Source organism: Xiphias gladius, chromosome 3, assembly GCF_016859285.1.
Source record: "Xiphias gladius isolate SHS-SW01 ecotype Sanya breed wild chromosome 3, ASM1685928v1, whole genome shotgun sequence".
Taxonomy (NCBI): Eukaryota; Metazoa; Chordata; class Actinopteri; order Istiophoriformes; family Xiphiidae; genus Xiphias; species Xiphias gladius.
Window position 1 is genome coordinate 5,889,531 of NC_053402.1, and position 17,243 is coordinate 5,906,773.

At 38.4% G+C, this 17,243-nt stretch overlaps 1 protein-coding gene across 1 annotated transcript in view; it reads right to left on the reverse strand.

Annotated features, from left to right (window-relative positions):
- abat (4-aminobutyrate aminotransferase) overlaps positions 1–17,243 on the reverse strand; it is a 39,055-nt gene that overhangs the window by 6,626 nt on the left and 15,186 nt on the right. Inside the window, exons 3-10 of the mRNA XM_040116875.1 lie at positions 13,745–13,842; positions 13,597–13,626; positions 11,227–11,344; positions 7,002–7,051; positions 5,402–5,482; positions 5,107–5,199; positions 1,673–1,735; positions 1,475–1,538 (exon numbers count right to left, since the gene is read on the reverse strand). Of these exons, the coding sequence (XP_039972809.1) occupies positions 1,475–1,538; positions 1,673–1,735; positions 5,107–5,199; positions 5,402–5,482; positions 7,002–7,051; positions 11,227–11,344; positions 13,597–13,626; positions 13,745–13,777 (532 nt within the window). The 5' untranslated portion in view covers positions 13,778–13,842. The remainder of the gene's footprint in view (positions 1–1,474; positions 1,539–1,672; positions 1,736–5,106; positions 5,200–5,401; positions 5,483–7,001; positions 7,052–11,226; positions 11,345–13,596; positions 13,627–13,744; positions 13,843–17,243) is intronic.

The window sequence follows — 17,243 nt, forward strand, 5'->3', positions numbered from 1 at the left end:
ACATATTAAAATACTGGTAATTCACCATACCTTCAGTGGTTCATTTGTTTACAGTATGTGGCTAACATCAAATGTAAGATGCTCGTTATTTAGAACCATCTGCCATCTCTGTCTCAGTGTCTCCCACACATGTTCTGAGTTTTTATCCCCCAACACTGGCTCTTTGTTTGCTGATCTGCTGTTAAGCTGCTACTTGTCCATCTCCTCTATCCAGTGATTCCACTGTCCTTTAGTATTACCAAAGACCATCCGTTATTACAGGATCGAAATTCCACACTGAAGTCTTGTGACGAAACCTACGCCAACTCCATACACTTAACGAAGACTCAGAAATGTGGTTGAAAGCTCTGAAAAAAAGAGGCGGACCTTTGGGTTTACATTATTTTGTTAAATATATTTGAGGTGTGAATCATCATATATGTAGGTTTATAATTGGGCTGCTAAATTATCAAATTTTGGATACTGTGAGATTGTGACTTTAGCGAAATAATGTTTTCTCTGAGGAACAGTCTGCCTGGACTCCTTCCCAACCCTTAGGAAACTGTCATATGCTTTTAAAGGCAGTGTCTCAGTGTCTCAGGTTACCAAAATTAGACAAATAACATACGCACGGGGTCACGAAAATATAGCCAACAATGTCTAGGCCAGTGGAAGAAATGAGCCTTTTCATTTGCCAGTATTTTGAACCTTGACTTTATAAAGTCAGCACAGCTGTTATCATGACCAGACCAACAGATCCTGTGTGTGTGAGAGATAGTGTATTTATGCCACAACATACCAGCATAAATGTAAACTACTATATATAGATACATGTACCTGAAACAACCGCTGAGAGATACAGTGACTGCCTTTGCTGCACTACATCATGTATGTGTATGCACACACTAGGTATGACATGCAGCAGAAGCAGTGGAGGCTGACCACAGAGCAGCCTGTTGCTGACAAAAATGGTCTAAAGCAGATAAGCTGATCCATGCTCCTGCTTAATTAAACAGAAATCAGGCTTTAACTTATAATAGTGTGAAACACAGGAGGCGTGTGAGTGTGTCTGGTTAGGACTAGTACAACACAGGCTTGTATGTCCAGTACAGGTTTGGTCGATCCACAAAATAAACAACATTAAAATGTAGAGGTGGCTGTAATTCATATATATCATGAGCAGAATCAGATCTGATGTTTATTTCAGGTCAAATTTTCATTTTTGAAGAGGAAAGACCATTTCTTCAGTATTCCCAGCAGCTCAGCCTGGGAGACTGAGCATCAGTTTTCACACATAAGCCCTTTGTCATGAAAAAGCTCAATTCTGACTCTGTTCAGACATGACAGGACTGTTATGGAAAGAGCTGCTATGCTCAAGAACTATTTACAATCTAGCATGGGAGGGGAGCTCTAAGTTATTTTTTTTCATCTTACCCAAGTGGCAGAACTGCTGGAGAGCAGCAGTGATTTATGTTTATGTAAGTATTTAACACACCCATGGTTCTTCCGTGGAAACCTCCCATGAAAGATAAAATACTGAGGTCTGGACAACCTGGGGCCTGAGACAGAACGATAGAGAGAAGAACAGAGAGAAACACAGAAAAAACATATAGGAAGATGAAAATATTTAGTATGTATATGTAACTGGAAATCTCACAATATTATGATAAGTAGTAAGATTTCTTCCCCCCACCTGGTTTATCATACAGGTGCTGAGGTCTTCATCAGATGGTGTGTTGTGGCCTCGCTCCTTGTTCTATAGCAAAAGCCAACACACTGTCAGAAACTCACACAGAGATGAAGCTTAATTCACATTTGGTTGTTGAGCTAATATCTAAATATAAGTTTTAATTAAACCAAATATTTATCTAATAATAATCTCTCTAATAAACTATAAACATGTTTATAAAACAAAATGGTATTCTATGTAACAGTTACGAAGTAGGAAATAAAAACCTCAAGCTGTCAGTTAAACATTTGCTTTTTTTTCCTGAAAAAAAAAATGTTGATAATTTCTTTAGTGAACATCTAGAGGAAGATTTAACAGGTTGATATTAATCCTGGAACTCAACCTTACTCATTCCTTCTGATAGCCACACAGAAGACAGTCAACATTACATCCACATCCATAGCACTTGATAGTTACATCAGCATAACTTATCATAAATTGTATGCTGCCAGCATGTTTCCACAGTTTTTCTCAGTTATTTTGTTGCTGCTTGTTGTCGAATTCTCAGTGGACTGTATAAGAATTTCGCCCATAAATCCTCTTCTTCGGAGAACATTACTGAGAGAGACAGAGCACTACTGAATGGAAGATGCTTCTTATAAACATTACTGCAAAAGGTCAAACAGATAAATCAGCTTCTGAACAGGAGATACTTTGGGCGAAAGAGTGTACCGCTTTACTAATTAGGAGCTAGGCAACAGTTAGCCCCAGTTTGTGCCTCTCATGTACAGTTAGCTCCATAAGTATTTGGACAGTGACAAAGTTTTCATAATTTTGCCTCTGTACACCACCATGATTGATTTTAAACAAAGCCATCAAGATGTGATTGAAGTATATTCTTTTAGCTTTAATTAAAGGGGTTTCACAAAAATGTCGCATTAACCGTTTAGGAATTACATTACATTTTCAGAGAATCAAAAGTAATTGGACAATTGAATGACTGAAATTCAATCAGTTTCATGGCCAGGTATGGCCTGTTCCCTCGTTATTTCATGTGAAATTAAGCAGATAAAAGGTCTGAAGTTGATCACAAGTGTTGAATTTGTATTTGGTAGCTGTTCATGGGAACTCTTTTGTTTTTTCCAGAGGCTGAAAAAACAAAACAAACCTATCAGACAGATGGCAGAAACTTTAGGAGTGGCAAAATCCACAATTTGGTACATTCTTAAAAACAAGGGATTCACTGGCGAGCTCAGCAATACCAAAAGGCCTTTATTTAATACTGAAACTGTCCATATATAAGCTCCCATAACATTATGGCAATGAATTTTCTACCCAACTGCTGCATGTAGCGAATGTCAGTAAACAGGAAATCCGTCTTTACAACAGTGAATGTGTACAATGGTGTTGCCTCTATGGATAGTATGGAGAAGGAAGGGAATGTCAAGATGTGATTAAAGTGTAGACTTTCAGCTTTAATTCAGGGGGTTTAACAAAAATATCACATTAACCATTAAGGAATTACAGCCATTTTCATACATATTACATCTTTTACAGGGGTACAAAAGTAATTGGACAAACCAACATAATTATAAATGAAAGATTATTTTTTATGATTATTTTTAATATTTTGCCAGGCCATTACTGCACCCCCCTCTAGTTGCTGCTTGTTTGTGGGTATTCCTGCCTTTACTAAGTGAAAAGCATGCTTAATTGGGTTGAGGTAAGGTGACTGACTTGGCCATTTTAGAATATTCAATTTCTTTGCCTTGAGAAGCTCTTGGTTTGGTTGTTTTGGGTCATTATCCATCTGTACTGTAAAGCACCGTCCTATCAGTTTTGCAGCATTTGGCTGAATCTGAGCAGATAGTATAGCCCAATACACTTCAGAATTCATCATCAATAAACACCAGTGACCCAGTTCCACTGGCAGCCATACATGCCCATGCCATAACACTGCATCCACCATGTTTGACAGATGATGTGGTATGCTTTGGATCATGAGCCGTTCCTTTCGTCCTCCATACTCTTCTCTTCGCATCATTCTTTCTTGAATCTTGTTCAAGAACTGGGCAGGCTTTTTTAGATGTTTTCTGGCAAAGTCTAATGTGACGTTTCTTTTCTTGAGTATTACCAGGGGTTTGCACCTTGTGGTAAACCCTCTGTATTTACATTAATGAAGGCACCTCTTGATTGTAGACTTTGACAATTATACACCTACCTCCTAAAGAGCATACTTGACCTGGATAGATGTTGTGAAGGGTCTTTCTTTACCAGGGAAAGAAGTCTCTGATTGTCCACTTTTGTTGTCTTCCGTGATTTTCCAGCCCTTTTGGTGTTGCTGAGCTCGCCAGTGAATCCCATCTTTTTAAGAATGTACCAAATTGTTGATTTGGCCACTCCTTAAGTTTCTGCCATCTGTCTGATAGGTTTGTTTTGTTTTTTCAGCCTCTTTCATTTGCATCAGCACCTTCATCAGCAACTTCAGACATTTTATCTGCTTAATTTGTCATTTAATAACGAGGGAACAGGCCATACCTGGCCATGAAACTGATTCAGTTTCAGTCACTCAATTGTCCAATTACTTTTGATCCTCTGAAAATGTATGTATGTATAAAAATGGCTGTAATTCCTAAACGGTTAAGATGATGATAGGTTTGTTTTGTTTCTTCAGCCTCTGGATCGCATATTGAGAGTTCCCATGAACAGCTACCAAATACAAATTCAACACCATACCTGGCCATGAAACTGATTGAATTTCAGTCATTCAATTGTCCAATTACTTTAGATTCTCTGAAAATGTAATGTAATTCCTAAACGGTTAATGCGACATTTTTGTGAAACCCCTTGAATTAAAGCTGAAAGACTACACTTTAATCACATCTTGATGACTTTGTTTCAAGTCCATTGTGGTGGTGTACAGAGGTAAAATTATGCAAATTGTGTCACTGTCCAAATACTTATGGAGCTTACTGTACACAGCCTAGCATATAGCATATAGTCTAGTCACAGGCTAGTGTGGGATTCCACAGATCTCTGAATAAGACTTTGCATTAAAACAGTAATTATTTCATTTGTCCATTTTTTTGTCTTAAACATTATTGTTTAGTTTTTATTTGTTGAATGAAAATGTAGTATATTTCATTTCAGTTCTTGTTTTTAATTTAGTTTGAGTCTCGCTTTCATTGTGCAAATAAAAGTCATCAACAAATATTTATATTTTTTATCATCGTCTTTGTTAATGAAATTAACACTGTTGACCCAGGACCTTAAGTAAGAACATCTTATCCTCAGCTACTTTTTTTTTGTGTCTCTCGCAAGTCTCCCAGCTTTAAATAAATGCAGTTTAACAGATAATATAGCTGGGCGAAGTTAGCTGAGTGTTTTTTCCTGCCACATTAATCTAGACCATGTTAACCAGGTAACAGCTGACTTAGTCTGAATGTTTACTCACTTACCCTGTACCAGATAAACATTGCTTTGTAGGCATTCTCATTGGAGCAAGAGCCACAGGCCATGGTCTGAACACGAGTCATTCCACTGGGAGCCACCTGAGAGGAGCAAAGACAGGAGGAAGGAGAGGGACAGGGACGAAACGCAGACTGTAGTAAACATTTTTACCTAGCAGTAACTGAACAGGTCAGATTAATAAAAGACCTCTGAGTTCAATTTAAACATAATAACACCATTATCTAAACTGTATTTTCAATTCTGACTGTGAAATGTGTGTGTGTGTGTGTGTGTTTTACTAACTGAGAGAAGACTTTCAGTGAGTTTATCTGGAAAGTTCTCAGGCGGCAGGATTCCCAGGGCAGGTCGGTTCACAAATGTACTCTGAAAGACAGAAAACACAAATAAATCCATGAATACACAGACACACCAACACATACACACATAAACGTTCAACTCAGTCAACATAGCACAATTGAACGTTCTATGAGAAAAATACCAATTCATCAATCTCTAAGCAATCAGACTTTTTTCTACAACCATCACTGTTTGCTTTACATTATAAAGACAACACAACTAAAGCTCCTAAAACTGTGTTAGGCAAAACTGTTTGCCCAAAGAAATTGGTGTGTTTATTTTTGTTTACCCTGCACTACATCTGCAACTCCTCAGTACACTATTCTACTCTCCTGTAAGAACACAGGATAATCATTGAAAAGCCATGCAGATAATGCACGTTCTATTTCCATGTTCTTAGCCTCCATGTCATGCATTATTTTCCCATGTGTTAGAGTGGATTACTCTGTTTTGATGCAGGTATCTGTCTGCCGTTATGAATTGATGCAGCAGTATTAAACTGTAGGTAAAGACAGCAGCAGCTGAACGTCAGCTAAAGAGACTGGAGTTATCTGTGTAACTACCACCAACAACCTGGAAAAAAAGATAAATAGCTGCTCAGTGAGAACCACACAAATGAAATTTTATGTGTGTGTAAATTTACGTGAGTCTGGACATCCAAATTAGCTGAGGGCAGGAAGATGAAAGAAAGTACTGAAGCAGAGGAGCTAAATAATGTTAGCCACGGAGAAGCTGGTAGCCTGAGTACGAGGGACAGCTGCATGGGAAAGGAGAGAAGACTGGAGAGGAAATGCCACCAAAACCACCAAGTAAAATAAAGAGATTTTGAGAAGTCACAATTAAGCCTGATTGAGAGAGAAAGAGACCATGACTCTGTGACAGAGGGGGGAGGGAGGCAGTCTGTGTACTGAGAGAGAGAAATTTCTGTTTCCTGGTTTTAAACTTGTCAGGATTATAAAACTCCTGGCCGAGCCTTGCAAACACCTTACTCTTTAGCAAGATGTTGCCTAGCAACGCAAACTACAGAAATTCTGAGGCTCAGGAACTGGACTTTATGATGTTTAAAATAGTAAAGTAGGGTCAAAAATAATTATATGTGTAAATTAACAACTGATATTGATATAATATGACTATAAGAACTTCCATTACCCATCCAGTACAGTGATGGAACATACAAATTCTCAGGTGTTATCCGTCACATATTTTGGGCCAGTCCTCTTTGGTAGATGAGCTTTGTGTTCACACTGTCTTCGTCAGCCTGGGAATAAAAACTGCCTTGCTCCTGCATCAGTAGTAGAAGCCGCAGAGTGTTAATGGCTGAAACCAGCAGTATTTTCATGAAGGAAAATTATGAGTATGGAATGTCAGACGTGTGGTTATCAAACATAATATACTGTACACTTTGCCCAACACAATCCCCTATTTTCTGTGAAAATATTTGGTATAATGAAATATTACTGGACTGGTGTACACCATATAACTCAATACCATCCAACACGCTCACTGTAGCTGATGACAAATGGTTTTGTATGTGGAGAGGACTTACCAGATTGTTGGGATTGGCCATCAGTTTGAGGAGAGCAGGGTGGTTGTAGCCTGAGTGAGGTAAGAATGGGAGTTGGGAAAGATGGGAAAAGAGGAAACATTAAACTGAACAACTTTATAATTTATCAACTTTATCAAACATTGGGCATATTCAAAACTAAACAGTAATAAACAAAAACTCAGCAGAGAAGCCAGTGAGTCCTCGTGCTTTGTTATTTGGCATATTATTAAATGCACTGGATAATTCACTAGTAAATTCAGATGGTGCTCTTATTCTTCTGTGAGCTGTGGCAGAACAGTGTTGTTAAGAAAGAAGCTGATTTTTTCTTGATTCAGATCATGTGCAGGTTATTGTAGAATGTTGGAAAAATATTGTTTATTCCCTTGGAAGACTGTATTGGCTTTCCTGTTGAGTCTTCAATAACTGAAACTGTTGTTTTCAATTTACTCCTTTGATTTGCAAAGTATTTTCCAGATTTACTGTTATATTCAAAATGTCAGGATCTGCAATAGTGATATTATGAATAAATTAAACATTGTTATTGATTAGAATACTAACTAATCTGTTTAGTGTTGTAGTGAGCTGAGAAGACTTGACTCAACTGTGGGATTTGTCTGTCTGTGAGTGATTGGATTCAATGATAGCTAAGACTTACTTCATAGTGAAACTTGTTTTCTGAGCACATGACAATTGAGCTTTGAATCTTGAAATTCACCTAAATTGATGTAGTTGCCTTCTATAAATTGCAGTTCTGTTCCACTTCCAACCAGCAGCGTGCAGTGAGTACAGTGAAGCTTTCAACTTTCTGACATTCCTATATATTCTCAGTTTCAACACTGTATTATTTCTATAACTTGAATTTCTCATCTGGGGTTGGATGATTAGGTATTAAGAGTGATGAACAAGTAAATAATCCAATATAAGGAATGAACACACGTCTACCGCTACATATTAAACAGGTACAAACATAAGAGTTGAAAAACATTATTTCCTACACTTTTACAGACTTCTTGTGCAATTCCCAAATCTTTCAATCTGCTGATATCCAGCTGTATTTCAGACACAGAAATGTCAGGATCAATGTACCAAAACCCAGCCAGGTAAGAGTGGAAATATTGATTTTAAATCAGTATAGTAAAGTAGTACACAGCCTATCATCCACATGTGGAATTAAATTCAGAATTCCCTCAGATTATAGTTTTCCTTGGCTGACCCTTAAAAAGCTAAAATCATGGCTGACAAAGATGGGACTGATCCTTTAACTACAGCTCCTCTGCTGATGATTTTTCTTCTTCTTTTCTACAGCTTGTCCTTGTCATTAATTAGTTTACTAAGCTGCAGACAGAAACACACGCACACACACCATGCCAGAGGGAGAGAGAACAGGAAATGAAGGCTTCATGCTCATTCTATTTTCCATGTAAGTCATTTGAATGTTGGAGGGCAAATCTTTAGTCCACAAACCCTGGGGACGTCCATCACAAAGACAAACTGAACACACACAAGAAATATATTCAAGCCACTCTAAATAGTCCCACTTGCATGCCAACTTATCTGTGTAACATCTAAAATACCATCACTTCATCTGTAAAAAGGTTATGACTCAGAAATAACATCCTTGCCCCATTAATTAAATCAGGATCCGATTTATGAAGCCTTTTGTGCTTTGTGTTTGTTTTGGACACATTCCTCAGAGGCATCTGCATGTCTGGCACTTCTATCTTTCATGAATATACACTGTAGTAATTGTCACACAAATACTCGGAGGGGATGTGACAAGTGCAACTGACAGGATTTTCTGATTGACTAAAATTCACACAATTGACGAATTTCAGTTTTGTTTGGAAAGCAAAAATCAAGAGCACATTAGCATAGCATGTCAAAGGAAATGCTCTCCTCCTGTGGTTTTTAGAAATCCTATTCATAGTAGAAAGTGGAGAAGAAACAGTGAGCATTAACAAAAAATCATTAAAAATTCTGAGTAAACTGAATTACATTTAATGCATGACTGAGCCTGGTATGGTCAAAAATAAATTTACTTATTTCTATTAATTCTGAGAAGTAAACAATTGTTACAAACCCCAGTTGTCAGGCCCTTTTAACTACTGAAATAATTAAGTGAGTGAGTTCCAGGCTACAACAAAAACCCTTCTGTCATGTCATGTTCTTTCAGGTCTGTCTTGAACCAGTGTATGCTCGGTTTTCTGAGACACCATTTGCACTTATTGATATAAAATTGAGTGTGTAAAATATGAAGATTTGAAACAAAAACATGATTTCTGTCAAGCACCAACACCATGAGCACTGCCGCCCCCCAAGGATGTATGTTGAGTCCAGTGCTTTTCACTCTGGTATGACCCATGACTTCTCTGCTAAACAAAGATCTAATCACATCATTAAATTTGCTGATAACACAACAGCTGTAGGCTGCATTACCAAACTCAGGAAACTGCATTCAGAGACAATAGGAGGCAGCTGACAACTTGGTGTGGACAATAATCTGTCTCTAAATGTTGAAAAGATGGAAAAGATAATCACTAACTTCAGAAAGAACAATGCTGATCACTGCCCACTTCTCATCATTGGCTCTGTAGTAAAGATGGTTCATAACACTAGATATCTGGGGGTTCATATCACAAGTAACCAAAGCTAGTCACTAAACATCATCTCCATAGCCAAGAAAGACCAACAGCGTCTCAACTCTTTACATCACATGAGTAAAGCCATGCTCCCTTCCCCCCTTCCCTCCCTTCCCCGCCACTGCAGCACCTCAGACTGTAAGGCCCACCAATGGGTGGTCGAGAACAGGGGAAAAAGATCACTGGCTACCTGCCATCCATTCAGGATATTTACAAAAAAGACTGCACCAGCAGGGACCTCAGTACTATCAAAGACTACTCCCACCCCTCTAAAGGACTGGTCACCCCACTGCCATGTGAAGAAACGTGCAGTAGCATCCAGGGCCACAAGACTGTCTAACAGTTTTCTCCCTAAAGGCTAGGTTATGCTCTTTACTGCTCCCTGCAGAGCATTGCAGACTCATGCGAGAGATCCATCCCCCACCCCCTTCCTGTCACACTCACTGACAGACAAACACACACCTACCTTACACCTACCTTTTACTTTTTTTATGAAACAAGGCACATCTTTACATGTGTGACAGCACTGTTGATTTGTTGCACTTTACTCTACTTAATACTACTTGCACTTTACTGTCGTTGTACTTGTTCTAAGTCTTTTTTATATGTATTCTGCTAATACCAAGTTTGATCTGATACTTATAATTACCAAAATGTTGATTAAATTTGTAAATATAAAGCTGTAGCTACTTATTCTGGCACAGTTTATTTGATCTTGATCCAAATACTGAAGGTCCTGGTTCAAAAATATTAAGTGGATCAGTTTAAATCATTGATATGATATGAATGAAAGTGTAACTGGGAGAATGTATCTCCTTAAACTGACATGATGCAATCCACTCTGGAGGCATTGTTGCAACCACAGAACTCACTCCACTCATTATTGTACAGTGGTGTTACAGAGCAGAGGTTCTTCACTAACAAATTATCTTTGGCTGAGTACAGACATCAACTTCCAGAGAGCACTTTAACCAGAAAACAGGTAAGTTTTATTTAGATAGTGCCATCTAAAATGAGAAGCTGCTACCTGAAGGTATTGCACACAATCAGCTTTAGAGGTGTAGGTAGGTGGATTTTATTTGTTTTGGACAGAGCCAGGCTATTGACCATACAGACAGAGTGGCATTGATCTTCTTAAACTAAACCCAACTAGATGTAACAGGACCAAATTCAATAATCAGACAGAAATTTATTAAGAATATGCAAAGAAAAGGAAATAAATAAAATACATAAAATTAAGAACTAACCAATCCAGTAAGGTTGAGCGATATAACAATATACAGTGTGAGTTCATAGAAGTTTGTCAATATTACTATCTTTGATTGTAATTGATCATTACTAGCAAAGTTGCAAATCAATGAGATGGACTACTTCATAGCCGTTTTAGTTTATTATCATTTTTGCATCAATTTGATAGACTAGTTATTTTATCCATAAACACTTTCCAAATTCATTTTCTAGAAAATTAACAATATCGCAATATGTACCAACACTGCAATATGAAATGACATACACCGTGACAAAGGACTTTATCCATACTGCCCACCCCTATAACCTAGGTAGCTGTGTTTGGATTTGCGACTAACCAATTGGGATGGAGGAGATCTGAGTGTAGATATCCAGCATGCGGTTGCCATCCACATCCACCAGGTAGTTCCCCCTGCTCTCCTCATAGTTACAGAAGAAGTTGATTGCACCAACATTCTGGAAAGAGACAAGTTTTAATATTAAGTAGCTTACAGTACAATTTAATCCTCCTGTATTAACTGGGCAACAGACATTCACAAATAACAAATACGAATGAAAAGTACAAAATTTTGTTGAAGGGTACCCTGAGACATGAAAAATTCATTATCATTTGAATTCCTGTGTTTTAGGTCATTGTTGGCTTAGCTTTGCTCAAAGAGTGGAAACACATGGAAACTTCTAGTCTGACTCAGGCAAACAGAACTAAACTTCCAACAACTCCAAAGATGGCTTGTATCTTGCTCAGTAAACACATCTACATATAGAAATGTAAAAACTAGACATTGAGCATTTGGGAGAAGATATAGCTCTTAAGTCTTTTTAATCAACTACTGCTGGGTGCAGTTGCTGTCCACAGCATCTCAAAAATAATCTCCTTGCAGTGGATTGGCCAATATTGATCATTTGATTGATCTGAATTCAAATTTATTTGATTATAACAAGTACAGAATAATTCAGCACAGCAATAGTTAACAATCATCAAGGACTAAAACAAAATAATGCCTAAAAGCTTATTTCTATAGTGGGCCTCCAACATATATAAACCATAACACCTGTCGAGAAAAAAACATACATACAATGGCAGAGTGCCACAGCTTATGTGTTTCAAGCTGAGAAACCATCTTTTCAAAGCCACTTTGAAAATGAGCTCTGATGTGATCACTTTTAGGCTTGAAGGAAGAATATTACATTGTACAGCAGCAGAATAAAGAAATGTATAGAGATGTTACTTATCAATAAAAGAAGTTGATTAATCAAGAATTTAACCAATGTATGTTGTGTACTTTATTCCTAGACTAACTTCATAGCAGGGTAATAGGTTAACGTCACCAAACATGTCATAAAAGTTGGCAAATCAGGCAAGGGAGGCAAAACATTCTGACATACTAGTCTTTTAGTCTGGACCTCATGATGAGTCGAAGAGGTTACATCAGGTGTCTCCCATCATGACAAACCACATGGGACAAAACCACACTGATTTTTGTTCTTAATATCCCCTGACTTTTCAGTTGGGCCATTTTCAGACTGATATTATGTGGACCCAGCATAACTCAAACTCTGTTTTAAAAGTTATTGACATCTACAGACCTCTTGGAGCTTCAAACATTTTCACACCTTGCATGCACCTCATGCCTAAATACATTAGGCTGACAGTCCTTTTAATAAAATGCAGGCATGTAAAATTCAAAGTTCACATCCTGCTAGTGGTTTCACGCCATTCCGCTCATGGGAACACACCAACGCAGGCTGAAATGAAGGCTGCTAATGAAGTTGCTAATTGAACAGAATACAATCATCCATTATAATCAGTTAAGCTCTATTTCACAAGATGGTCTTTACTATCGCTGATCCTCATTTAAGTGTCATTATATTGAACAGCATGTGAAATAAAGCCTAGAGCAGGATGTGGTGTCTGCCATAAAGTCTGATTATTTACATATTAAATATTGTTTAAGAAACAAAAACACCAACAACAACAAGATAAACCACAATGAACCACCCAGTGGTAATTACGGGCTGCAGCCCTTCAGTGTGGCGCTTGGCACTAGATAGTGAAGTCACTGCACCATCATGTGCAAATTCTTTTTTTAGATATGCAAAAACTTTTGTGAAATATGCTTTGCAAACATTTGCATGTCAATGTACACACACATGACTTGTGTAAAGACAAACCCCTGGAAGGCAACAGATTTCTACATAAGCACTGTAGTAGAAAGTGCTACTGTATGTGGAACACCATTAATGCTCCAGGGTCTATTTAACTAGTTCACTGATTTAACATAATTGAAGATCCCATTTGGCCACACACACACACACACACACACACACACACACACACACACACACACACACACACACACACACACACACACACACACACACACACACACACACACACACACACACACACACACACAGGCATTGTTATAGTCTTTATTATGTTTCATACAATTCCAGCTAGGGAGAAAGAAAATGGATTATGACTTTTCTCTGATTCAATCGAAAATGATAATGATTCCTCAAAAACTGGTTTCAATTCCACTGGAGCAGCATTTTCATACTTTTGGTGTTTAAAGACACACACACACACACACACACACACACACACACACACACACACACACACACACACACACACACACACACACACACACACACACACACACACACACACACACACACACACACACACACACACCTAAGCTCACCTGGATTTCTCCCAGTTGTTTTGTCAGCTCCTACAGATTGAAAAAAAAGTTAGTGATACTCAGTAATACCCTGTCTGTGTTTTTAAATCACCTTTGTGTGTTTGTGTGTGTGTGTGTGTGTGTGTGCATATGTATATCTGTATGTTACTTGTGATCGTGGCCCAGGAACTGAAGTTTTCATGGAGGGACCATCGTAGTCAAACTCCACTTGGGTCTTTGGGGCTGCTTTGCTGACAAATCTGCTACCTGGGGGAGAAAATATAGACACAAATAATAAATAATCTACAAACACATACAAGGGAGACAGTGAGTGCGTTTACATGCTCACTAATATCCCTGTTACGATGAGGATTTTGGTCATGTGTTTGAAAATGTGAACATCATGTTCTGGTTTCATAATTCTGTATAAGCCTTACATCCAGGTTTTCATCATCTGAATATGCTGGCTGGAGTATTCCAGTTGAACCAGGATACTGTGGCATGTTATGCCACAGGTACATAATGTGTACAGGTACATAATCAACTCAGGTAGTAGTCAGTCACCAAAACAAACGTATGATGAATGATGTAATGATAATTGACACGGTGAACTCTGTCTGATGTACATATAGTATAGAGTATAGGGCACATCCAAAATACTTCTACAGGGGATGGATAAAAAAAAACAATAAAACAAAAAACTGCAGGCACAGGTCTGAGAAAAGGTCTGCACAGCAATGCCTGACAAAGATCTCTGTTAGATTGAAATTTTGCTCTTTTGCAGTGTAAGCAGTGATGTGGGCATAGTATTGGTCTGCCGTTGTGAGCTGTGCCTGAAGGTGACTATGTGTGGGTAATGATACAGATAAAAGTAAGTGAATTGAGTTTCCTTGGAAGAGTGGCTGGGCTCATCCTTTAAACCCATGTCAGACAAGCTCCCCTTTACTGTAATCTGATGGCAGTTTAATATGTTGGTCTCAAGTCTGAATACCAGCAGCCTGGTTACTTTTATGTAAAAGTCATGACAGAAATCTTACGAGGTTGTATCTGTAACATTTCTGTATCACTTTCAACTCAACACAAATCTGAATTGAATGCTGTCAGATTAACAGAAAGACTGCCACAAGGTTAAATATACTGAGCGAGAGTCAAGTGCTCTGATTCTAAGATCACTGTAATTAATCTATAATATCAATCTTCATCTCTAATAAACAAAATACATCTGTTTATTAAATTTTAAAACACAGTGAATGATCCATTTTAAGTTGTTGAGGAGATTCTTCTTCAGCCTATAAAAACAATTCTCCCCTCCCAGATCAGATCAGCCTATAAAAACAATTCTCCCCTCACAGAGCTACTGGGGCAAAAGAGATTTAAAATAATATGACCAACAGTCTCTCCCTGTAGTTTTTAATTTTCATTCATGCTAACTGGTTGGATGAATAAATGTATATCTAACCAAACAGTTCACATACAGCATGTTAGCTAATAGGAATTAAGTCTCAATTTAGCGTCCTCTTAGTCAGTGTTTGTGCACTGTCGGACTCCATAAAACAACAGCAGAATCCACTCTCTAATAGCGTTAAATGATGAAATTGATGTGAAAATGCGTCAGTGGATTCACTGTGAGAAGTGGGGGTGAGAGTCCTTCATGAATATGACATTAAGTCGAACTCTCTCTGCTCCCTTTTCCATTCTGAGCTTTATGTTTCTTTCCATACACATGCTGTCATGTCTGAGGTAACATTCACATATAAGACCACCATATCTGAATGACAAAAAGCCATCCCTTTAACAGACAGATGAAGCCAGATATGTTACACATTCCATATCTGAAAAGGATTATGTAAATCCCCCAGGGAAAACTGGACAAAGTTTTTGGAGTTATATTTGCTTCTCTTGTGGCTCTGCAGCCTCAAGCAGAACCAATGCTCCATCAGTTGAAAGAGTCAGTTGAGGTGGTTTGGACATCTGATCAGGATGCCTCCTGGACGCTTCCACTGAAAAGTTGGAAGGTGTAGTTCTTTATTCTACTTACGATGGAGGCTGTTTCCCTTGATTAAAGTCTTTTCTTTAAGACAGGCCAAACGTCACAGACCTCAATAAATGTATATTGCACAGGTTGGAATGAGTTGATGCTATATCAATTATACACTTATCATCAGCCTTATCCAAGCATGTTTTAATCCAAACATACACAAAAGTTAACCCAACGCAGGACCAGCCTATATAATACTGGTAAACATAACAAACTGAAGGGAAGTAGATTGAGGGTATGCCAACAGCGTAATATGAGTATTACAATTACAGCAAATAATGGGCCAAAACACACACACACACACACACACACACACACACACACACACACACACACACACACACACACACACACACACACACACACACACACACACACACACACACACACACACACACACACACACACACACAATTCTTTTACAATACCCAAAAATTTAAACAGCAATATTTTGACAGCTGAAGAGAGAACAGGAACTTAATTTTTTATCCAGTGAAAATGTGAATTAGGCTGGGAGGGCCAGCCGCAGCTACCATATGAAATCTTCACTTGAGACTAATTAACACTGAAACCTCAGAGGTAGTATGGATAGACTGGCTGAGATATATCATGGATTTTCATTTGGCAGAATAAAGAGAACTAGTTCAACATTGTTTCTATTTTGTTCTTCCAACCATTCCACACTAGGTCTGAGCTGAAATTCTGATGCGAAAAAGTGAAAAATTCAAATGGGTAAATTAAGATAAAATATGGCCTTATAAACTTAATTTATTCTGCTGGCATCGCAACCCCCCCAACACAGCCGGCCTTACCCCCTCCTGAAGAGGGTGTAGCTGTTGGGTGACCAGTACATTTTACTGTTGATTTGCACCTCAGGGTACTGTATTTATGCTTCATTGTTAAGGGGCTACAGAATACAGCATAAGGTGGCTACATGTGCAGGCTCCGAGGCCTCCTCAAAAATGTAACTACACATCTGGGCTAGGGCATTGAGGGAGATACCATGTAATGACTACAAGAACTATGGTTAGATGCTTGTGTTTTCCCCCATGTGTCTGATGGCGGTGGAATTTGTTGAGAGTGAAGAGGACATTAACAAATTTAAAGACAGACTCAGTAGACTTCTCCTTTTCACTAACAAACATCTAACAAAGCCATTACACCTCAGACCCTCTTCTTACCATGATCACCGCTCTGTATGAATGTATCAATGAATGAACATAAACAAAGTGGTTGGACAGTAGTCTCCTATTCATTATAGGCAAGCATAAGTTACCTGGATGTACACCAATTCTATAAATCTATGTGCATGGCTCACAACTGATAACACATGCGTCTGCAGAGGTGATCAATGAGTGCAATCAGACTCTCGACTATAAATCAAATTTTAGCTGGCAGGATTCCTGGTAACCCCTTGCATCAAGTGTAAATCCAGCTCAACAGTCCACCATCCCTACTTCCTCTCCTTGAACGATAACTGGGACAGGGGGTCTCCTGCTCCTGTAGAAACTGACCACAAACTCCTGGGGTTTGCTGATGTATTGCTTTAGATAGGGTTGATGGTCCAATCCTGAGCTTGCTGCCTTCGGTGTACAAGTATGAATGGATGAATGGGAGGCAAATTGTAAAG